This window comes from Phalangium opilio, unplaced genomic scaffold (assembly GCF_054372755.1).
Source record: "Phalangium opilio isolate 3A_F unplaced genomic scaffold, DU_Popi_V2 ptg000003l_1, whole genome shotgun sequence".
In the NCBI taxonomy this organism is placed as follows: Eukaryota; Metazoa; Arthropoda; class Arachnida; order Opiliones; family Phalangiidae; genus Phalangium; species Phalangium opilio.
The window spans coordinates 11,724,031-11,749,031 of NW_028324145.1; the positions used below are offsets into that span (position 1 = coordinate 11,724,031).

At 39.9% G+C, this 25,001-nt stretch overlaps 1 protein-coding gene and 1 long non-coding RNA gene across 25 annotated transcripts in view; one reads left to right on the forward strand and one right to left on the reverse strand.

Moving 5' to 3' along the window:
• Positions 1-23,305, forward strand: part of LOC149717868 (uncharacterized) — a 48,792-nt gene extending 25,487 nt beyond the window's left edge. The window contains exons 1-6 of one of the 14 annotated variants that reach the window (XR_016368090.1): positions 14,679-15,052; positions 15,117-21,257; positions 21,347-21,411; positions 21,485-21,581; positions 21,665-21,847; positions 21,931-23,305. This is a non-coding gene — a long non-coding RNA (uncharacterized LOC149717868). Of the gene's footprint in view, positions 1-1,680; positions 1,748-1,830; positions 1,980-14,678; positions 15,053-15,116; positions 21,582-21,664; positions 21,848-21,930 lie in introns of those variants that run through there. The other 13 variants (XR_016368097.1, XR_016368098.1, XR_016368092.1 and 10 more) reach the window with 13 other exon arrangements.
• Positions 1-25,001, reverse strand: part of Reph (Regulator of eph expression) — a 312,486-nt gene that overhangs the window by 34,281 nt on the left and 253,204 nt on the right. For 9 of the 11 annotated variants that reach the window (XM_089841098.1, XM_089841079.1, XM_089841088.1 and 6 more), the window contains 2 exons: positions 12,135-12,847; positions 11,634-11,897 (listed from right to left, as the gene is read on the reverse strand). In XM_089841098.1, coding sequence (XP_089697224.1) covers positions 11,832-11,897; positions 12,135-12,847 — 779 coding nt within the window. In that variant the 3' untranslated portion in view covers positions 11,634-11,831. Of the gene's footprint in view, positions 1-11,633; positions 11,898-12,134; positions 12,848-25,001 lie in introns of those variants that run through there. The other 2 variants (XM_089841064.1, XM_089841128.1) reach the window with 1 other exon arrangement.

Consider the following 25,001-nt stretch of genomic DNA (forward strand, 5'->3'; position numbering starts at 1 on the left):
TCCATTTACTCTGGGTCAAAAAATGGTTCACCAAAATCGAATTTAGGGTTTGCGAAATCGGTAACACGAGAAGTTTTTCTTTTTAAATTTCAAACATCAGCAGCTAAGGATGATTGAGTTCGAGAATAAGAACGTAGAAAAAAAGAATAACAAATTTTTGCGAAATATCTTAGAGTGAACGTCATCCGTCTGGTAATAATAATATAAAGAAAAAAATATCCCCAGACAAGTCTTTCTTATAAACAGATAAGAAAATAAAAAATGCATTTATCAATAATAAAATATGTAACCGAGATGAAAAGGGAAAGTTGATATTAATATTTAACTAAATTAAGCTAATAAGTATAAACTTAAAGGGGAGGCTGCTTTTCTAATCGTTCATTTACCCAAATTTATTATTCCCCCGCTATCATTCCAATACTTCAATTAAGTTTGACAAAACTTATTTCACTTTTATCTATAGAGAGAGAAAAATTATCTAACACTCATAAATTGTTTTTTACTTTGACACTAAACAAATACATTATCTAATCAAAGGCACCAGAAGTACTTTAACTGAAGTAAAATAGTTCAGCACGTGCAAAGTACAAATTAAATAATAATAAAAGAAATGGATACACGCGTGCCCTAACGTTTTACTTACGGTTATAGACTTTTGATACCAGCTCCAAGTATATTATTGAAATTTTAGCTTGTAATTCAAAACCAACAGTTTTATTTTGAGTAAATATATAGGTGGCGCCACTAAGACCCATCCATAAACTTTTAAGTAAGAAAAAAAGAAGGCCAGTTTGGGTTTAAGTTACTTTGGAAAAAATAAATCAACTTTTAAGTTAACTTCCTGAAAAGTTGGGAAGAAAAAGTATACAAGACACTATATAGGAAATATTTGGCGCGTGCCAAACTGGTTTTCTCGATAGTGGCGCCACCCGCTAGCAACTTGACGAGGCATTTGATTTTTCACAAGGTACTAAACATCTATTGGAATTTTAACTCTGTTTTTCTTTTTATTTTTTCCCCGCTGCTAAGGCTTTTTACTATACGTTATAGTTTTTCTTTGGAAGTGTGTACGGAATTTAGGCGGAAAAAGGCTGTTAAAAATAAACCCCCAATCAATCTTAAAGCCGTCAGCTAATTTGCGAAAATATTTCTACCCTTCACTTTCTGAATAATTAACGAGGTAACATTTGCAGTATGTTACCACCTTGTACCGTATATGCATGATGCAGGGTGGAAATATCTATACCATAGTCACTTCACTGATCAGCAATAAGTTTGCAGCTGCAAGAGTTTAGCAGAAAAGTAACCTAACATCGCACTTGCATCCCTGTACATTCTTCTAATCGGCGTTTAGCTTTGATTAAAAAAATGTTCATTAATTCTATTTAAAAAGAAAAGAATTTTAAATTTCGTACCAGTTTTGGTAAATGAAAATTTGCAGATCCAATTATATTCTAGCTAGGGCGGTTGAACGCTAAGCTACACATAATTTTTATTTTGTATCAATCTAACAAACTTAAGTGAGGGACTAAGCTGGCTACCCGTTTGACCAGACAATCTGGTTATAGCCTAAAAAGTTTCTTGCTTACAACTAGTTTAGGCGCGAGCGTAAAATGTTCCCTTCCCTTGAAATAAGATTTCCATTTTAAATTTTTTTCTTTCCTCTTTTTCTCTTCCTAGAGAGTGGAGAACGCGAGGCATGCCGGTAAACTTATTATCAAGAGAGAACTTACCCTCGCCGAAAATGGTAATTTAACTTATTTTGTTGCTTCATGCACTATCCAAAAACCACCTTCGTAATTTCGGTATGCTTTTTTTCTTTGCTTTCAGGGGGCCGCGTGTTTCTTCGTTTTTTTCTTAAGGTTTTTAATTATTCTTAAAGGGCAAGGATTTCTTCACGTTATATTTTTTTGAGGTGTGGGCGTGAGGTAAAATAGAGAGAGAGAGAGAGAGGCCATCACGATTCTAGAGAATGGTTGGTAAGTTAGTTACCTTCGTTTCGTTATGTTTTTTACAACCACCGCTAAACAAGATGGAAGGAGACCGCCATTTGACTGACTTTGTTTTCCGATATTAAGGAGAAAAAGGTAAAACATTCATTTCAGCAACATTCACGATTCACAAAAACAGGGATAAGAAAACCACACCAAAAAATTACACGAAATAAATGCTTTTAGAAAAGCAACTTTACGGAACTAAAAACTGGTTGAAAAAACTTAAGGTGTGTTTTTGGGGATCTGTACTTAAGTTTGATAGCCAGAGACGAGGGAGAGTTATTAATGCCGAAAGAAAAAGTTAATTATCTTCCTTCTACCATCGCGAAAAGAAATACATACAGGGTGTAGCAAAAAGGTAGAGTGGTAGGCCCAAGTACAGTGAGAGTTTCACAGTGTTTTATATTTTCCACTCAAAACTGATTGTCCATGGAGTCCGCTTTACTTCGGTCCTAACACCCTCCTTTTATGGCACACCCTGTACATAAAGAGTGAGAAAATAAAGGGAGGTAAAAGAGTAAGGTCTATTGTTCCATTTATCTTTTTGATGCTCGGTGCTGCAATTATTTCCAACGCTACAGAGCGAAAAAGGGAGGACTCGCTCGCTTCCAGAAGGTAAAGAGAGAGCTGAGGAGAGCTTTATAACAAGTGTTAATAACGTTCGAATGTCGAGATGTTTCGTCACGTACTCCTTTAATGGTATTTTGATTGTATTCGGGACGGCCAATGACGACAGAAGGACATGGGTTAGGAAAAATAGACTATTTTCACCAAGAGTCGTGGCCTCGTTCGCCCCATGCTTTTAGTAAGTTTAAAAGAGTGTTTTCTCAAAGGATAACTACGTTCTCCATCGATAAGGTCTAAGAAGACACTGAAGGAAAAAAACTCAGCACCAGAACGCAGTCTCATTTCTCAACGTATTAATTACTAGGGCTTAAAATGATCCCAAATTACAAACTACACACGTACTCGGGAGGATGGGGGGACATATGTATAAATCAAAACCTTCACTTCATTAGAAGTATCAGCGTGTATTACATATAGACATGTCCTGTCCTGTAATAAGGATAGTTAGGGATTAATGTTTCTTTCATTTGGCACTGGTTACTGGGAGCCAGTCTGGGAAATAGGCTAGCACACTTCCTCTGGTCCTCAGGACCAGTTTATTAATTGCAAATCTGTAGGAGAACAAAGGTGGGGACAAGTCCTTAGACCAGTTTATTATTTAGGACACTAGGGGGATCACTGGTCCCAAGGACTAGTTTAAAAAATATCCTTATTTCCCAGACTGCATTGGGGAGCTAGTTCAGGAGAAGTGACGTAGGTCAGAGATTCTAGTGAAGCGACGCCTGGTGCGTAAAGAGTAAAAATTGCTTAAATTCACGTTGCGGTAAAGAAATAAAATAGATAAAAAATATCAGAGGACAATAATAATAAACGGTTAGAAATATAATATTAAAAACCTATTGGCTTTCCTGTAACAGAATAATAGAAACGGACATACGGTGGTCGGTATGTAGCAATTATCGCGGTTGTTACCTACGATGGGACCCATTGTTATCTTGTTAAAAGTCGGCTGCGCAAATTTAAAGTTCGCGTTGCGGAAAGCGATTAGTGGCGGCCAATTTAAGTCGACTCTATATTTGATAATCTCCGGGAAAAAAATCTTAAAACGCGTGATAGGCCTACGTTAAGCTGCCTTAAGTGTAAGAAAACGTGCGTGAGCTTTAAAAGATAACAACCACTATATAGTCAACGAGCGGCGGCGACCTGAGATGGAAGATAAAAACCAAGCCGCACTCGAAATGATGATGATAAGGCAATTTGCATTCGACGAAAATTCGAACACGCTAGGCCTACATTATCTTCAAAAAAACAGCACCTAACCTATTCTTGTCAAATTTTTAAGTCAATTGTGAAAAATTCCCTATACGTTTCTCTGTTCGATTTACACAATCGAATTACGTATGATGTTTTAAAGAAATTTGAAAACATAACTATTTCAGAAATGGTGCCCCTGTTATCAAGAGTAAATAGATATAAAAGAAAGTAAGCCCTACAGAAATGTTGGCATCTTTTCTAACATTTAAATACGAAAGGAACACCGCCCCTCCCTCTCAGAAACGAAAAGCTAAAACAATGCCAAGGTTAAACTGAAAATAAAAAGGTTAAGTCAATTTTGAGTGGGAGAGCATTAGCTAGTGTATATTAACATTCGCGAAGATACAGTTCTTTTTTTCCGAATGCACCGTCGCTCAGCTTGCGCAACTAGAGGTTTGAAATTCCGGTATTTTTCTAAAACGTTTGACAATTTTTCTTGGCAAAGCTTCGATAGCTAGCGCGACTTCAAGGTGAATTATGTCAGCGAGTAAATTACGACAAGCTAAGGCCCGATTCCCTCTCTCTCTCTCTCTCTCTCTCTCTTCCAGCTTCTCCTCTCTCAGCTCCGGAGCTAGTTGGCGTGGTGCTTGGGCTAACACACCCATTCCTTATCTAACTTCAGCACCCTTAACAACTTTTTCTACAGTTTTTCCTACCATCACCCCCCCCCCCCCCCCGATTCGCTTTTCTTCCAACAAAACTTTTTTTCTTCTCAATTTTTTTTTCACAAACGAGTCCCAAAGCGCGCATTTCTCAAAATGACACTATGGAGCTTCCATAATGCTCTAAAAATCCCAACCCTCCTCCGCAACACCGTGTACCCATTTTTCCGGGGCATGGACACTCTACCAAATCTTAAAGATTTCAAACTTGGATTTAAACGTAAATTTTATTTTATACAAGTATTAGACCCCTCGAATTTTGTCCCTCCCGGGCTTTAGAAGCTCTAGATCTATTATAAAAAAAAGAGAGAGAGAAAAAAATAGTACCACCGTTTTTTAACCTCTATGAACTATCGTTAAGATTTCTTGTGCGCTGACGAAAGTCTCGAATGCAATTTCTTTTATTTTTCCTAAACGCCTTCCAAACTGATGGCGTTTAATATACTGAAGGTGGTGGTACTTTGAAGGAAATACTTCCCATACTTCAAGTTCTACAGAGTCAAACCATTGTTTTATTATTGTTGTAGCCCCCCCCCACTGCCTTTCTTCCTCTCTTCATTATTTTTTCGAAATATACTAAACTACTCTCAACTCAAGATTTATAAAAGTGGGTCATGTTATTTTATGTTTTTTGGTTATAGATTATTTTTTAAAGAGTTAAGGAAACTATTCTTCAGTTAGAATTATCCTTCCCGCCTTTAAATGGCCCCCAAAATATTCTCTTACATTAACCCTTTAAAAACACGTGGGTACCGTCAGTCTTCATTTGTTTCTAGCGCGAAAGATAAAGCAAAACTTCTGAAAAACAGACAAAAATAAAGAAATGATAATAGACCCCCTACCAATAAACCACAAACGTCATCAAAATAAAAATTTTGGACATTTCATTTCCCCAAAGAGCGAGCGGAAGTTAAATTTCGGAAGTAAAGTTTGGTTATCGCTTTTCAAAGCAAACCGATGATTATTTTTAGAGTCGTCGAAAGAGCTAACTTGGGCTCGAGGGAATTACTTCTATAGGCCAAAACTATATATCTTTTATATTCGTTCGGGTCGTTCCTTTGGAAAATAACTTTGAAAGTACTTTAATACGTCTCTAAAATTAATCAGAAATCAAGTAGTCTTTATTTACTCGGAAAAAGCGCTAACTAGGGGATTTTTTTTGAAAAGGAACGTTATTAGCCCTACGTAAGCGATAAGCCGCGAGGAGGAAAGAGGACGATGCTGCTTCTATAGAGGAAAAGGGGAGCGGGAGTGAAACCGCGGAAAACCATTGAATGAATAAAAAATGTTACGTTTTATATGGGAAACGTAACGAGTTCGAAAAGAGAAAATACCGCATACCCGGTATATATATATGTATTTTCAATAGCGAAATTTCAAAAGAACCCGATCGCGAATATGTCCCCTATACTACCTACTCACTCACTCACACACTCCACCTTCCATTTTCCAAAAGGAGTTCTTCTGACGTAATTACGATACGAGAGGAGCTGGAGCGAGGAGAAAATCCGGAGATAGATCAGGGATAGTAGATGAGATGGTTCAACCAGCGTGATACAACTAAAAGATTCCCTCACTAAATCATGGATAAATTCCCTCCCCCCTGGCGTTGCCCTTTTCAGGTTTCCCACGCAGATATCGTCAAAGGATGATGGGAAATCTGAGAGAAATGGGCGTGCTAATTGAAATTGGCTTGTCTGTAGGCCTTGGCCAATTACCAACGCATCCGACTATTCCTCCCCCCCTTTTTAGCGTCCTACCCAACCTGAGCCGTTCCACAGTTAGCGCGCATGCCTATTTCTCTCAGATTTCGCATACTCCTTGATATCGTGAAAGCTAGTTAAGAGATTCAGGATGACTTTAAGAAGAAAGCGTGTATTTTCTCAACAATCCTTGATACAAAACATAGGAGAAGTAGAGAAGAGACAGTCCGGAGGAGGTAGGAAAAGTTTATTTTTGGCGAAACTCGCTCGCTCTCTCTCGTTGGTATAGAGAGAATCATTCGCTTTTCAAAACCTTTTCCTATATAAACTCCAATGGATGAAGGGATTGAGAGGGTGCGTAGGGGGATGGAGAGGGGGGGGTTAGAGATGGGGTTGGCAGTTTAGGCAATCTCGCTATTGAGGGAACGCGACCCCGGGGGTTTCTGCCACTTTAATCCAGACGAATACGACGCGCCTTACCAGACTTATAGGACCGACGAAAGAGAAGTTGCCCCCCCCCCATCCCCAACCTTCACTAAAGCCACCGCTATAATGTACCCTACGCAAAAGGGGATAGCCTATTTATGGATCCGCTTGTTGAAAAGACCTTTTCCTCGCATCATATACTATATATATACAGTTTAGTCTATATATTAGGCCAGTTTCGTCTATTATTTCCGGTATACCCCCAGATAAGAAATACTTTATCATATACTATATTTAACTATAACGTAGTAACGTTACATAGTGTATGGAAAAATCCATTTATTATAAAATGTATTTTATATTACTTATAAGGCGGTTATTTATAGGCCAGATTGGTCTATTTTTCGTAAATCCGCCTCTGAGGAAGAAGCTATTTCAAAATACTATCGTTCTTTTGTCAATTTATAGTGACCAGAATTTTGAGATAAGAATTTTTAGTTAAAATTCTAAAGTTAAGTATTAGATTTCTACTGATTAACATTAATTTCATTAGTTCTCGAATTCCAATAAAAAAATAATATGTTTAAGACAGATTTAAGTGCATTCTGTCTCCTGTTCAAACAACTAAAGATCTCATCAATTGACAAACAAACACAACAATGAAACAACATCGTATAGCACCATTAGGAAAGAGTTCAATCGGAAAAAAGGGTTTAAATGGAAAACTAACGTTAGAATTTTAGATTTACGATATATATAAAAGTATCAGGGTGGGCAGAAGCGAGTACTTGCATCACCACCGCGAAAGGCTTAAAGACGCTGACACGTGAAAAATAGATTATACTAACTAGAGGCGATGGGATGCTTCTCCAACTTTACAAGCAACGTTGAGAAGAGCCCGAAACCCCCGTATTTGAAACTTCACTTTACAACTAAAACGAAAGGCTCTGGATAAGACCAGTAATATTGACTGGAGACTGAGGTTTAAACCGTACATTAAGCCACGAAATCCCTATTTCACTCGACACTAGGTTCGAAAGGGGATTTGGTATTTGCGTAACGGTATCGAGTAAGGAAGTAAGGAAGGTGGTGGCGGTGGTTCCCGTATATTTAGTACGCGGCGCATTCATCAAGATTTCCTTCCAACTCCATTAGCGAGGAAAGGAAAAGGCGAGAAGATAGCCGATGCTGACGCCATCTATGTTTGTTTTTTTTTTCATCCTTTTTCCTTCCTCTCTCTCACACCCTACCCCTTTCTTCCCAAAACCTTAAAGGGTTAAAGGATATAGATTATCCGGAAGTTACCGAGAAACATACTTTATCGTAATTAGATCCGTGATAACGTCGCTTCAATGTAAAAGTAATTTTGATAACTTCTATTTATTCACTTCTAGGCTTAAGTTATATTTGGGAAAGGCTTGAGGGATTTTAGCCTGGAGAAACAGCCTCTTCCCGATTTTACTAAAAATGTTCCTTCTTCCAAACTTCATGGATGCTGGCAAACCTTACTATTCATTCTGAATATCAGCTAGCGCCTTCTACCAATTTTATTATCGACCCGCAGTTTTTAAAAAAGAAATTCTAAGCAAGGGGGTGAGGGATGGGGATGTGGAGAGAAAGGGGTAAGAAAAGTAATCCTTAAGATATTTTTGCTTCCATGGGCCGTTAAAGCTTAACTAATGTGGTCATCAAGCTTCTACGGTTCTCTCCACCCATTCTTCTTTCTCAAGATAAAAAAAGTTTAAAAATCAAGGATAAAGTTACGCTTTTAAAAAATTTAGAAACGGATTATATTTTAAAAAGATGGAATAATGAATGGGGATTTTGGTTTATTACTTTAAAACCTTTTATAAAACGTGATTGTCGTGACATCACCAAATTGAAATAATTTAATAAAACTCCGCGCTATGGGTCCAAAAACTAAGAAGCATTTGTCTACTGAAATACTTCACGACCAACTGTTAGATTTCGACTCTATATTAATCTCCAATTAATTAGTAATATTATAAATATATTAGTAAATAAATTAGAAATTTCGATTTTTAATTAGGGGACATTTTGATAAACAAGCTCGGTAGTTTATTTTAATAAGGAATTAAGATTGGGGAGAAAATAAGCATCGTTGGGTAAAGGGTTAACCCTAACCCTGAGAATACGTAATTACGTAGGACCTGGAACTCGGGGAGTATTCTGGAGTTGTTTGTATGCTTGGGGAAAATTCCCCAACCCTTTGAACCCACCAAAGTCAACCCAACACAACCCAATCTCGGCACCTCGCCAAAATTCTAAACCCTCCCCTCCCCCAAACCGGGATTAAACCTGGATGAAATAGGAAGATCACAGCTTGATGGACCTTTCCTAAAATTCCCAAACGCTAGCTCATTCCAAGTATTAATAATGCTAGTTAAAATCGTCGCGTACGAGTTGCACCGAAAAAGGTCTATTTTGATGATCAATTAACTAGGTAGTGCTTACAAAGGGAGCCAAGGGTGGACCCTGCTTTTGATAACGCTGCCAAATTAACTGGTGTTCTTTCTCATTCCCAGTCTTAGCTTAATTCAGCTTATAAAGATGAACGAGAAAATGGTCGTTGCATTAATTAGAAGGAAAAAATTTCTTGGGCTAAATTTATTCGGGGGGTTTTAACCAAATTCGGTCTACAAACGATAAAGCTCCCAATTTAGAAGCGTGCAGGTCCCTATTTTTCACTCGATGGCAATTACCCAGTCAAGCATAAGGATTTTCTTAGGGGAAGATTTTTTTTAACCTATTATCGATTCTAACTCAAAGTCATTTTTAATACCATTGATAATTTTCAAATTAGAAAAGGAGAAAATTATTTTTTTTTTTTAAGGTAGAACCTCAAGGGCTTTTATATAGTTATATTACAAACTTGGAAAGGATCAATACGTAACCCGAATCGGGGGAAAATTTGAGCCCTTCTAAGATAGCAATTGATTACCACCGAGGATGGTAATGGTAGTTAATTTATATCGCGAAGGGAACTTGCCCTTAGTTAATGAAGAAAATGGGGTTTCGGGTTTCAATCTAACTTTGCAATACTTATAAAGTGAGAGATAATGATTTTTCAATGTCATAAGGAATGGCTGGCTTATAGCGTATTTTAAGGCGTTATCTCGTTTCTAAATTGATCATCAAAATCGATTGGTGTTTTTGCAAGGTTAATTCTTTTTTAGAGTCGCGCGAAACAGATTTTATCCCATGAATAAATTATCGGAGAATTATTTAAAACTAACATTCGAGTGGTATTACTGATTAAGATAAGATTCGTGCAATATGAGCGAGACAGAGAGAGTTTAACATGTCAAATGAAATTACGATAATCAGAGATAATTGAAGAAATGATTAAGGGATTCTTATTCTAAAACTAAATAATTATTTGATGAAAATATCCATAGAGAGTAGCGTAGTCAAAGGCAGATTTGTGCCAATTCTAAATTTAAATTTGCATATTTTTTAATAAGTTGCCCAACTATTTGATTCGAGTAACTATGACTATCAAACGTTTGACGGGTTTTTATTTCATGGCCATTACTTAATCTGAGAAGTTAGCATATTTGGCCAACGTCCTAAACTCCTAATCGAGTAATCGTACATGACACGTGTTCAACTTAAAATGTTTAATGAAGAAACCTTTAAAGTTAACGAAGATAAAGACGTTTCAAACTGCGCCTCTTTTCTCCCCTTCTCGATGTTTACACGTGTATTAAACGAGTTGAAAATCAACCGATATTACGTTAAGTTCTTCACGTAGACGCCATTAAAGTCTCTAGATCATAAAACGTGACATTGCGTTTTAAAAAAGGACTTGATAATTAAATTTTTACGCTTCAATTAAAAGCAAAACGCGTATGACGATAAATCAGTTGGTTGTTCCATCAACATGTCACCGACGTTGATTCCAATTTGCTTATTTATCCGGGTTTCGCAAGGATAACCTTGGCAAATCAATCTCTTTTCCAACTAATTTTGACTATTATCCGCAGCAAAATAACCCGGGTTCGAGGTTTATTAGTTTCAACTATCAGAAAACTTATTTTTGCAAATTGGAAGTTGAAAAATTGAATAGGGAATGTTTTTATAATATCAGAAAACATTTAGGCAAAGACACTACACTGAATGGTTTTTTTTTTTTTGTTAAGTGTTTTCTGTTTAAATTAATTTCTAGCTTATCTAACTTGTTCAAAAATTTTAAGAGTTTATACCGGCATCGTTATCGAGCCGTGACATATTATTAAACGCGTCGAGATAAAACATTTACACCATCAAAAAACAAAACAAAAACCTTCAACTCGGATATCAGAAAGTGAGATCTTTATCATCGCCACCACGATGTAGTAGCTAGCTGCTATGGCGTAGACTAATTTGCATAATTACAATATCGAAATTTTCCCAGAAACAAAAATGAAACGCGCGAGGTACCTTTTCCTTAATTTATAGTCCCTTCGTAACGGCTATATATATTTTAAATTATCTCAGACTTAAGGCTATATAGTATATACTCTATTTCCACAAGGTTTATATAGTAAACCGTATAGAATCGAGATAAAATTTTTAAATCGTTAATTACCTATTTAATATTGAATTATACCAGCGAGCAAACAGAAGTAAAATAAACGGAAGTAACCAAAAACAAGGTTTTTAAATTAAACAACCGATAGTTTCTATTCTTATACAATTTTGGTAACTCTAGTTTAATTTACATCTGATGTTAGTGTTAGTTGGTATAGGAGAAGTGATAAGGGTAGATAGGGGTGGGGAGGTAGGGGGGAGTTTGTGACCTAATTATCTAAAGTTCTTAACGACGGGAAGCCAGTAGCGACTAATTAAATAATATTAATTAAAGCTAAGGAGTCATCCGTCTTTAATGGGGGTTTACTAGGATTTTGGGCCCACTGGGGAAATTTGACAAAGCTATAATCAATCAGGAAGAAATATACATTAGATTTTTTTTTCAAAAAAAGGGCCCCATTATTTTATTATTCTTTTTCCATTTCATATAAAGATATAACGTACATTTTCGTGATTGTTTGTTTGTTTTCCGCCTTGTATTGTTTTTTTTTTGTTAGTTTTTTTTTTAATATTTAGTCCAAATAAATAAATGTTATTTCATTTCATAAAGTTAGGATCGAGACTTTTCGAGACTAGATGGACTCCAAGATATAGGACCAGCTGTACTTCTTACGCTTTCGGGCATGGTTAAGGGCGCACTGTTAGTCATAAACGGGAGTTAAAATTAGGCGCGCAAAAATAGTGTCGAGAAACACGCGGTAGACCTTTCGCGAATCGAACAACAACAGATCCTTTGGACTTGACCTCCCGCGCGTCACGTTGGTCCATGGTTAGGGTTGATTTGCGAATGGTCTACTCGGGGCCAAATGGTAAAGAATAGTTGGTGTCGAGGAAGAGATTCGAGGAGGACTTGAAAAGAATGGTGTGTGGCCTACCTGTTGCATTTTCTCGAAATCCAAGCAAGGTCTTTGTATGTTGGCAGAGGCGCTGTTAACGGTGGGCGTACGCCGGTGCCTTTTCCTAGGTGAGGCGGAACAGAGTTCAACGGGAGGGATATTGGCCGAAGCCGAATGAAACACTTTGGGAGGAGGCGAGAGCGAACGGCTCGGCTTGTGGACGTTGGCCGGTGGAGACGTTCGAAACTCGACGGGCGTCGAAAAGCACACCAAGTCCTTGATCTCTTCGTCGGAAGAGCCCGAATTCTCGCCGAAACACTGTCCGTTCGCTTGAGACCATTTGCGTTTTTCGGGGTACTGCGAAAGCGAGGCGGAGCCCGTGCCGAGCGCGGGGTGGGCTCCGGTGGTCCCGCTCGCGCCACCGCCGCTGGCCTCGATGACCGGTACGCGACTAGCGCTCCCGCCACTGACGTTCCTTTCGCGTCCGACGCGATTTATGACTTCCAGCTCTTCTTCGGAGCTGTGATGGTCGAAATTATGGTCACTATCACTGGGTAGCGCCGAGTCCAAGGCGGCTTCCGGGAAGGGACTGTCCATGTCCGTTTTCGAGGCTCGGGACAAGGCTTGACCGCGAGAACCGAACGTGGAACCCCCCATTTCGGAGGAGGCTACCTCGCCCGTCGAACCGCGTCGGAACTGAGACCGCGTACCGCGACCATTGTTACCGCCCAACAGGATACTGTTTTCCATGTCTACAAAGAAAAACGAGAAAACAAATTTTAGAAATCAAGACAAAGAACCACTTTCGAACAAATATTAGGTGAAATGTAAAAAAAAAACCATGTAATAATTTTTAGACGTAAATCTATTTTGGGTAAGGGTGTATTTATTTAACGTTCTTAACTTCTTGGCTGAAAAACCAATCAAGTTGAGCCGCCAAAGTAAAGAACAACGGGAGTCATTAAGGAGCGTGTTCTCTCGAATTAAGTAAGTACAATCCGAAAGAGATATAAGACACGTTGCTTCGTTTAAGAACAATCGCCAAATTGCCATCCACATACGGAACAACTTACAACTCTTAGGGTTATTTAAGAAAGTCCTCGGACCGGCCATCCTTGATTAAAGTACTCCCCCCGCCCTTCACCCGCACTATCCAGCTACCACCAACGCCGCGAATTAAAACCATTAGGCAGTGAAAAGCTGCAGACTAGCGCTTCTTCCTCCCAGTAAAAGGATGATCCCAACCAGGGGGGGATAGGGGTTGACGGTCCGTCCGTGCATGGTGCGAGGGAGGCGGGAAGTGGTACAAAACGCGAATACAATTATTTTTACGAGCTGGGCCTCTGAACCAGAGTTTTCTTTCCGAGCGAACGACTTCAAAACGAGCGCCCATAGCAGTCAGCCAGGCAGGCATACGTCAGTAAGCGGGGAAGTACCTAATAGCGTTTAGTTAAATTAAAACGTTGGACCATCTCGACTTTCCAAGAAGAATCCCGGAGTGTGTTCCACAATCTGCATGGCCGCCTCGCGGAAAGCGCTCTTTTAATTATCGAAAAGTCGCTGCCATTCGAAGGGGAGGGGAGGGGAATTGGACGACTTTAAGGCCGAAATTTCCAAGTATTTCAGCTTCAAAACACTGTAAATCCACCTTTGGAAAATTTCAATCCGTCCTTGAAAGCTAAAGTTAAGAAACACAAACCCGAGTACCATCCGTAATAATTACGTCATAACAACACGGCATTGTCAAACCTATAAGCAATGAGGCCATTTTCAAACCAAGTGCATGCAGAACTCCCAATTAATTCCCATTCCAACTACCACCATCTTAGTTGGTATCCTTCCTTGATAGCCGAACGAGTACCACTGTCTCATTAAGATCTGATTTTAAATTCCACGACCTACCACCACGCGGAATAGGACTTACGATAAACTTGTAGTAAAAAGCGCAATTTGAATTGAAAGAAGAATACAGAGGGGGGGGGGCAAAAGGGAAGAAGATCGGGCTCGATTCAAATGAGGTGGAAGATTCGCGGGAAGAAAAGAGGTCGACTATCATTTAGGGGCTTCGGAAGCCTATGGTTAGTTCCCCTACAAAGCAGCAGCGGAGTCGCTCTCCTTCCTCGGAAGCGATACGCGAGAAACCTTAATGATGGCCAGCAATAATTTATTCGCTAACTTCATTAAAAGTCCTCGAGTTTTCTTCTTTTTCGCTTCCCAATATACCAAAGGGCTTTTCCTCTAAGCCAAGCGAGCGTGCGCTTACCACCAAGGTAACCAGCCACGAAGGCCATGGGCTGCCTAAACTTAAAGAGGTACTATAAAATTGCTAGGGGAAACTTCTCTATACCGTATATGATCGTTAAAGACATCTTTTACCAGAGGATACCAGCGCTGCCTTCCAGGGTCCCGAGGGAAGAAGGTGAACGCTGCGGAGAAAACTCAAAAACGAGACAATCACATTACCTCAATCAAGCGAGAGGAAACGTTCGAGTTTATACCTCATTGCAGCGATGCCAATATAGGCATCATGGGTTTCTGTTGGTTATTACGATGATACTACTACAGGCTAAACCCCAAATTGAGTAGAATCTCGTTAAGCGAAGTTATAAATCAGTTACAATCTCGCTAATCAGCTACTAGCGTCAGAAGGGACATCAATACCGTGCCTGACCCTAATTCAATAACTAAATTGAAGCCAAATTTAGTAAAATCTTGAAATATACACGAAAATATTTCGGGGTAAAGAATCACGGTCGAAACTGAGCAGCAGGCGCAAAGGAACCCAATGAGGCCATCTATAAAGCTAGCTACATCAATATTTAAAGTTATTAAGAGTTAAGGCAATCAAATTAACTTGGTCATCTTCTGGCTTGAAACCTTTGAGCTATCTAAATTTAAACGCATCAGTAAGGGTCAAAGGTACGCTCCAAACTACATTACGCAGTTAAATAAAAAAGGTAAAGTATTCTGAGTCGAATATGCGCGAAACGTTATATTTTAAAAGCCTTCTTCTCGAAAAAGGTTTCGCCAGAGTAATGGAGGGAAACGAATTCGGGAGTTCTTTTTTCCTGGGAGCCATTTGGGGTCGTGGAGGACCTGGAAAATGTCTTCCTACTTATAATGAACGCCTGGAGACGAGGGTTAAAGAGATGGAAGGGAAAGACGACGGACCGACTCCTCTAATAGACCAACGCAATTACGAATAATGCGACGAGAGAACCCGTAACACGGTGATGGTGCGCCAAAAAGAGGAATTAACCATCGGAATTAACGATTGGTATCCGTTAGTTCTTTTCACCAGCTAAAAACTTTCTAAACGACACTTCAATATACGCCACCACCGAGCTTTCAACATTGTAACCTTCGAGTACTCTAAATACTCGTCAAATCCTGCGAATGTTATTGTTATACATCTACATAGCCTTAGGCCTAAGCCTAACGCGTCTAAATAAAGATCCTTAATTAGTTCTAATGAGGAACTGTACGAGTAAAGAAGCTTTACGATATAATTAAAAAAAATTGTAACGTAACAACTCTTTACTTGCGGGGGAACCGTACGTGAGGCTGGCTAATTGAGACTGGTTTCTCTGCTTTGCCATCGTAAAGGGGATTGTACATAACGTCAGGGAAGACAAAAAAAAACAATATAACAATCGCCAATTAAATTTTGAATCGGATAAATGGAGGAGCTTTAATGAAAGAAACTATTAAGCTTTTCAGTAATGAATCGTAGCTATACGTATTTACGAACAAAAACAAACTATCATTAAGATACCCCGTGTTTTTAACATACGTTTATAATTACAGATACTAGAAGTAAGTAACTCGAAGTTCCATGCAGCAGCTTTTTTGCGTGGTATCTTTATGGTAAACAAATGGAGGATCAAGCTAGCCACAATATTATTTTCGAGCCATGATTAATAAACGTATGTTGGAAAGCGAACTTAATTCCAGGTTGAGTCTATAGTAGACATTAATAATTTCCGAGTCATAAAATTAAAAGAAGTGGAGGAAGTACCGAGACGAAAAAGATTAAGGGATTATACCGGTTTGAGACCAGTCACGACTATGGAACAAGAAGAAAAAAAAAGAAAACTCGCTGCTGTTATATACCGAGCGAGAGAGGAAAAAGTTCAAAGGTCAGGGACACACCCCGTGAAAAAAGGTATTCCGCCTAATATCCCGTGTACAAATAACTAGAAGAAAAACTATATGGAAACCATACGATTGTTTCAAACAAAAAACTAACCACGTAACGTTTGGGTAAAAAAAAATCTACCATCTTAAAACTCATCCACCCAGACTGGTAAAACAAGTTCGAAAAGGTTGTAGAAGTTAGCTTGGTCGAAGCAAAAGTAGATTATATAGTTTAAAGTAGAAGTTAGCAACTTTAATTTCGGTTGTGCCTCGTAAGGATATGGCGGAGCTAGTGGGTGAGTGACCCATTTGTTAGTCAAATTTTAAGCACGCTGGGCCATTTTTAGCGAACTAAAGAGCGAACTAGTTCTGGGGGTATACGTCGTGGAATAATCTTCCAGGTTATTAATTAAGGGTATAATTAAGCGACGTATATAAAAAGATAAAACAAGTCAAGGTTCGGGCGCGAGCGAGCGCTGCAAAATGGGAAAAGTTGCGGGGAAAAAGGTATTATTCTCGGGCAATTTCCTACGATAGTAAGGTTATTCCGGAAGCGGTGGCCCGGTTTATATCTTAGGGCGTTAAGAGTTACGTTTAGGGCCGCGTAATAAAACCCTAAAAACCGAAAGGAAGTAACAAAAATAGACGCCAAGCGCGCTTGTCCACTATATTGGCAAAAATAGCTAGAATTCTTCGGGCCAAAAACTTTTTCAGAGTCATCTAGGGAGCCGTCCGTGCGAGGTTCCAAACGATAAATCGCGGCATGCGGGGCTAGCCCTACAGGCCTGACACCCTAGTAAGGCCCTTTTTCGCCAAGTGACGCGGTAATTGCCGGGGTCCGCCCCTCTAAAGCTTCTCTTTCCCCCGGTGCCAGCGCCCCACCTTCCTGGCAGGTATACAAAGTCTATTACTATACACCTAACTTCTCCCACGCGCCCACCTCCTTCCACCCCATCCACACTCGCTCGTTATTTTTGCTTCGAATTGGAGAGACTGGTTCGTACTAGATGATGGTACACCGTCTTGTCCACCGAAGTTAAGTTACTTAACAAAACCAAGGATTTTTGTTAAAAACTAAAATCTACGGTGCAAAAGACGTAATATACTTAAAGGACACAATTGCTCGTACGAATTGGACTTGGCGCGTAAGAAGACTTTGTTCACTTGGTGCTTGGTGTTGAGTTCTATAGCGGCAGCACCACAGCGGGTCCACGTCACGGTTTACGTATGATGGTGAACCATTTGTCCAAAAAGTGTGAAGCGGTTGGTTCCCATCATCCTGGCCGAGGATCTTCTTGGAAAGAGCGGGGCGTTTCTCTTCATTTCTCGAGGAAGAAAATCGTTGGAGTGGAAACGCCAAACGGACATGGTCTGAGGAAACGAGCGCAAAAGGAAACTCGAGAAACTACAGCCGAAAGAGAAACGGAAAGAAAGAACGCGCCGCGAACTCCAAAAAAAGGGACTGCGGGGTTTTTGGGGAATGAGTGGAATGAGAGAAGAAGACGCGAGGATCACATCCTACATCCTCCGCGTTCCTTCCTAAGATTTCCAGACTCTTACAAAGTCTTACTTCTCCTCATTTTTAGATATCGGACACTTACGGTCGTTAAAAACTGGCCCAGCTATTTCCTCGTTCTTCAGTTCAAGTCGGAAGGAATTTTTTCAACCTAAAAGGCAACCGTACCAAAAGGCTGGGCCATCGTGTTTCGAACGAGGTTGGCTTTCCATAGTACTTGGGCTTTTACTTTGATGTCTTCCTTGGGCGCAAAATTCCCGGTTTCTTTCACCTGACGAATTCCCCGCTCGCCTGTCTTTGGAATCGAGTCGTTTAGAAGGAAAGCAAAAAAAATAAATACCGCACACTCTCCTCCGTGTACTCGATGCTTGAGAAAGGAGGGGCGCGTCGTTTAAAAAGAGGACATTTTTATAACGTTGACTTACAGTATTTTTAAGCGCTTTTTCGGAATGAGAAAAAACAAAAAAAAAAAAAAAATAAAAACCCGAAATGAATTGATCGGAAAAAGGCAAGTAAAACAAGCGAAGAAATTCCGCGAAAACTGATGAAAAATGGTACACGCTTGGGCTACCAAAAAATATTTTCCGAGGAGAAATGGCAACACCAGAAAATTCGAAACGTCTCTTCTCAAGATAAATGGAAAAATGAAAACAGAAATAACTATTTCTTTTTCGGACATGGTGCATGCAGTAAGTATACGCAGCTTCTCATTAAACCTACGTCACTCGTCACTACTATCAAAGTTAGGGATACACCAAGTGACAAAAAAATCCTCGTTGCCTTTTTATGATACCCTAGAAAATTAGAGGGTTTGTCACATACGAATTATTCCCCCTCTTTTCAATTTATTATTAAAACGGAAATCAAAAGCTAATTGCAACGATTGAATATTTCCTTCAACGGACAGTTGGTGTTTTTTTCGATACTTATATAGCTAACTATTACCGATATTTTTTCCGCGATAAAGACCACGCCCAGAATGAAAACGTAATTGCCAGTTATTACGGATTTCATACGCGTCAAATGCAAAAAGGATGCCGGGAAAAAACAACTTATTGATATAAGAAAAATACCCAATACACGCAAAGAAACCAAATTTCCTTACTTCTCATTCTATTGCCTAACCTCTTTAGGTGGGGAATTTCATAATTTCTATTAAATCTACTTCCTTAATAAAAACTTAAAAAGTGAACTCAACAATTTATACTGTCCACCATTTATAAGACAAGAATCCAAAACATGTTGAAGTTTCATTTTTCACCAAAAACTGTATAAGAGTTAGGCTACATCTTTAAAGTTGGGAATTGTTGAAATAAAAAGAAGAACGAAGGAAGACTATTACGGAAAACGAAACGAAAGAAGAAAAATATATAGTGAATATAAAGGCGGGAGGGAGGGAGAGAGGGGGGAACACTAGCTCCGTAACATTCCCGTTTATCTTGGAGTAATATCAATTTGGAGAAAACGAGGAAAAATCTTCCGGAGTGGATGACGAGAGATGGATGGATATGGAATAAATTCCAGGGATTGTCAACGTCATTAGTCATCGGTCTCCATCCACTCCCTCATCCTCCTCTCTCTCTTTCGAATGTAAGCTTATCCGGAACATTGTCAAAGAATTCCTATTTTTTACAATTCTAGGATAAGAAAAACACATCGCGATGACAGAAAAACCTAAATACAGTTCAAAGCAATGTCAAAATTCAGTTACGGGTTAAGTAAGTAAGGACTTGGTAAGACAAAAATAATGTTACCCTTCGACGTCATGTTTCACGGTGATGAAAAATGGTTTTATTTATATATTGAAAAAGCAATTAGTATCTCTTATCAAGTAGATATTATTGCTAACTTTCGATTAATTCGATATAGAATGTAACGAAGACGAACTGCCAACCAAGGTTTAGTCTCTGTCCAATGCAAGCAAGCACGTCCAAAGTTGCGGCAGGCATTCTTTCACCGCGATCGTCAATTCATTTTGGGCTCTAAACTGTATACCACCCAATTTGCCGAATTCACAGACAGTAACAACGTATCACTTAAAGACTGTTACGACTGAACTCCCACGCGTGGATTCGTCTTACCTTTGACAAGGTTGGGCAATTTAAAATACGCAATATTATATAAGAAAGGGCAAGAGCTTTCATCGAAATGATCTACAGTTTGGTTGGGACATTTCCAAAGAGGAAGTTAGTAAAAGAAGAAAAAAAATGCGGGGACATTAAGAATGTATTTATGGGAAAAGAATCCGTAAGTACCTATCCACGCAGGGGTTTCGGCTCATCTAAGTGAGTCTCTTTTTTCGGTGCTGGCCTCCTAAGACTACGATGTCAAAATCTTTCTCGATTATCAAGCGTATTATCTAAGAGAGGTTATATAACTTACAATTCATCGTCAACGTCGCCTGACACTACGAAACGAATGAAGGAGAGCCTAAAGCTATCTATATTTATTGTGACAGGTGAAACTGAAGGCGTTTTTAAGGTCCTGGTAGCTGGAAGAACTTACTATAAAGTATATCCAGAAGAAAAAAAAACCCGAGAAATATTTCGGGGGTTCTAAGCGAGCCCAGCCAGACCTTATCTCTCGAGGAGTCAGCCGCAAAGCGAGCTGAAAGCTAGTCTTCCCCATCAACAACATAATCGACGGTTTTCGACCATCACTAGGTCTAAATTGGTATCCGGCTTGGAGAAACATCACTGACGACTCGAGGCCAAAGGCAACAACAAACTAGCTCCATTCCACCCTCGAAAAAGTCCGTGTTAGATTCTGAAGTATTTCAACGGTGGTGACCAGGAGTCTAGGACACCGGTTCGATAGGAAAGGTCCCGGGTTCATCTTACTGGAGTCATTGTGTACCATGCTATCTTCCAGCACTTTCTTATACCATAGTCTTTTCCCTCTATCCTGGTTATTTCTTTATTGTCTCAAAATTGACGAACACAGAATTGGAGGAAAGATTGCCTTGGACTTTTTCTTCTAATATTTCTTTTTTTTTTTCTTTCTTGGTTCGTGTCACTTGACGATGTGACTGATCTGGGGATTATACGGCAAATTGACGGGTTCGGAGGTGCCTATACTTGCGCGTACCATTAACGATATACCCCAAGAGAGAGACAGAGAGACTGAGAAAACAAACAGAGAACTCTGGCATGCACCCTAACTATATACAAAGAAAATGATCAACAAGAAGTTTTCAAACAACATTTCTCCAAGTCTTAACGAGACAACGGTCAACAGACCTCTCAAACACGTGGTGTCACTAAAGGGCTGGGTTGGGTTGAAGGGCAAAAGGATATCTAACTGAAAACTTTGGTTTAATCAACGTTTGATTATATCTCGGGTACAATTTCGACTATGGATGGTTCTGGTTGGTTCTTTCTCCACGATGTTAGGACAGAGCAGGGTCCTGAAGAAGCGGGACGAATGAGGTGACGAACGGGAAAGAAATGATAGAAGATATTACGGACAGCGTGCCCCCCCCCCCTCAAAAAGTTGGGATAAATAAAAAGGTTTCAGCCACCTTAGTCCATGCTTTGATCTAGCTGGACAACGTTTCAGTTCGCACTAAATATTGAGACTAATGACATTCTCCATGTAGGTATTTTTATTGGAGTGTTAAGCTTCTCGGCCTTCATAAATATTGCTCCATGGTGACAGATAATAGTTGAGTAATGATTGGATAAAATGATAAGTTGATATAACGGAAAACCAAGTTTTCAACTCGTTTTACAAAAAGGTACAATTACTGACTTTAAAACAACACCTTAAAGAATTATGACGGGTATTTCCCAGCTGCACGAGTGTTTGAAATCAAACATTAGTTTCGTAGGTAGGTGTATTTCCCATCAATTTGATTAATTACGAGTTAGGCTGAAGCATTTAATGGTTAAATTATTACGTTACGTGTTTTCGAAAGAAAGAGGAAAATATGAAAAGTATGAAGTCACGAAATTACGTTAGTACACGGGCGATACGTTTTGGTCGTAAAAAATAATTACGTCTTGTTCATCGAGTTCTAAGGTTTTCCAATAGATGTATGATAAAATGACGTGTCTTAAGAAAAAGTGGAAAAAAAGAACGAAACAACACCCAAGAACCGGTTAAGTCCGACGATTATACAACCATCCTCGTAATTTTCGAACAACGACTTTTCAAATTATAATTAACATTCTATTCAAACAGAAGTCCCTTGCTGGCGGTAAACAGCGGTTCGTGATTGTCTTATGTTCCAACTGTGACCACTGACCACCGGTTCCAGTCAAATCTGAACGGGACTCGATCGCCGCCATAGAAAGAAGTAAAAGTCTCGAAGAGATAAGGTCACTTTTTGATACATCGAGTGGTTTACTGGTATCTTTGTCTCGGTACAAGAGCGGGGTGGTGGGTAAGGAAACAAAAAGAAGATATTGGGCTACATAAACATTAATGAAAATGAAGGCTTCGCTGGCTGCGAAAGAAGGCGTTTGGCGTTAAGACTCGACGGCTAAAGAGAGATAGAAAAGGTACGGTTCGTCCCAACCACAATATACCCCAAGTTGATAAGACTAATCCCGCTTCAAAGATATATTGTAGGCCTACAAATAAAATTTCACCAGCACCCTTCGAATTATGAGTATAGTTTTAGAAGCAACATTTCAACGATGGTTAATGCACTTGCCACGTATATTTTGTCTAAGGTTCAAAAAATAATCTTTACAGTTTGGAGGACTACCATGGCGGGAAGCTCGTGGTAAACTTGGAGTGGGATGAATTGGAAGGGGAAGAACCGCTCTTTGGAAAGATGGATGATTCCGAATGGAAACTTCTTAGCCCTTTTTTTTTTGTTGGAAAAAGCGCAGTTCGTGACTTATAATAAAGAGTATATCTTATATAAAGTTTTTCGAGATTCGGAGAGAGAGAGAGAGAGAGAGAGAGAGAGGGTGAACCCCTTATCCGTCGAACCAACGAAGAAGGCTTCTCTTTTTTTCTTCTTTTCCTATCCAGAGTGAGAAAGAAACGTATGCTAATTTCCTTTTTTGCGCCCTTCAACTCTACTCGAAGCGGCTTATACCAGAATGTTATAGATTGGGGTTGCCTTATATCCTACTTGCCTGGCTGACTAGTAACGGGGGCCCACGCCTTAAAAGGTCTCTCTCTCTGCAGAGAGAGCGAGAGGAAGAGTGATGAGAGATCGAGGTGAGCGACGCCGAAAGGAGAAGAACAACTACCGAGGGGTAAGGCTTCCAACACATCCAAGTGATCAATTCCATTTTCAGACGAAGTGGCGCGGCCATAAGTACTAACTTGAAATTGAGAACCTTTCCCCGAACCCGATGGATAAAACGGTATATTTAAATCTGGGACTAAAGAGAACTAAAACCAATCGCAGAAAGGAAGCCAGGGAAGACGCGGTACTGGTCATATAGGCCTACAGAACGAGAAAGGTACTCGGGTCACTTCGACGAAATTTGGTAGTATCTACCTATAGTTTGCTTTACGGGAAAAGAAAAGAAGGAATAGTCCTCTTCGGGGTGGATGGCATTGGCGGGCGGCGAGGGTGTAGGGGGGAGGGGAAAGGGGGGAAGGTGGCGCCCGGGGAATGATTGAATGACGAATTCACTCGCCGATATCGATTTTCGCACGTGCTAGAAAAGTTGTTTCGCAAATTCGTCGGACGATTAGTTTTACTCGCGGCGCGGCAAAAGAAGAAGAAGAAAGGAACTTCAACGGCCGAATTACAACAAGGATCTAGAGAATCTACACATCTTAACGATCCATTTTACCCCAATGATGGTTAGGTTGCTGCGCCAGAGAATGAGGAGGATACGTGTAAGACCCGCGTTCACCTCGCCCGTGTCGGGAGACAAAAGTAGGCTTTGTACGCCGCGCATCGACAAACCTAATACGCATCTAGGCCTAATTCGATAGACACTACTGCTAAATCGGGAAAAGGGAATCGATTTCCGAATTTAGTATAAAATAGCGGAGATTGAAATTAGGAATGTAATGGAATGCTGCTTTGATTTAGGTGATATTATCTAAGTTCCCATGCACAGATAGCCATGAAATTTTTAAAATGAAACCAATTTTTGCGTCAACTGTTCAGTTATAGTCAAAGCGTCATGAACCATAGACAAAGCAATACTGAAGGACCGACGGCAGCCCATAGAGCCCCCAAACAACCAATGTTAAGCTTACTTCCCCCTTTCAGCCCCAAAATGGATGGGGGTTATGAAAAATGCTGAGTCAAATCCCGGAAAAAGCTAACGCCATCTAGACAAACTAAGACGTTTCCTGCTTCCCTCTTTAGAACGTTGATTCCCCCCATATGCCCCCACTATCTGCCGCTAGAAGGCGAATTAACAAGTATTTTTCAACTTTCTCCCTCTACCATCGGTCCTTCAGTATTACTTTGTCCATGCCATGCATGAACCATGGACGCTTCTTTGACACCATCCAACATGAAGACAAAACCAAGGGGGGTAAATTTAAGAGGATTTTTTTCCTATACTACACATTTATCGCGATTAAAACGTGGGGCGTAAGAAAAGATGACTCTGGTACTAAAAAAAAAAGAAATATAATAAAGCGGAAGCGTGATGCGATGCGGGGAATGACGTTTCACTTGAATGGAAGAACATTGAAGGGCGAACGCGACAATGACCGAGGGAATACTGCATACGACACAGGCAGCGCACGAGTTTCGAACCCGGCGTCCTCGGTCGGTTCTTTTCGGTCGCGTGGGTCTTAGCTCGAAAAATTGATTTTTTTTTTTAAAGCGAGAAAAATTGGGGACGAGCGAAACTAATTTCCGTCCCAGCTGCTCGATTTCGATGGCCGGCAAACATTAGCGAAGAGAGATCACCCCCTAACTCCCCCCCCCCCCGGGTACCCACTACCACTACCACCAACGCCACGAGAGAGAGAGAGAGAGAGAGAGAGAGAGAGAGAGAGCACGATATCTCACCGCAAACTTTAAAGCCGAGAGAGCGTACCGGTACATCATCTTTCCACAAATATTAATTCCAAAACGTGCCAAAAGCCCTCACGCACCCCAACCTGGCTGGCTCAATGCCCCCAACCTGAACCCAAGAGAGAGAAGCTGCCGCAGCGGGTTTAATGAAAGAAGAAACTTTCTTTCCCAATCCGAAGGTCTCTCTTTCTTAAATACTCGTACAAGAAAAACATCCGAGCTGTGGTCACTCGCAATTTAGGTAAAATCCCCGACACTCTTAGAAATCTAGTTTTCAAAATTTAATTTAAGGTACTTGTTA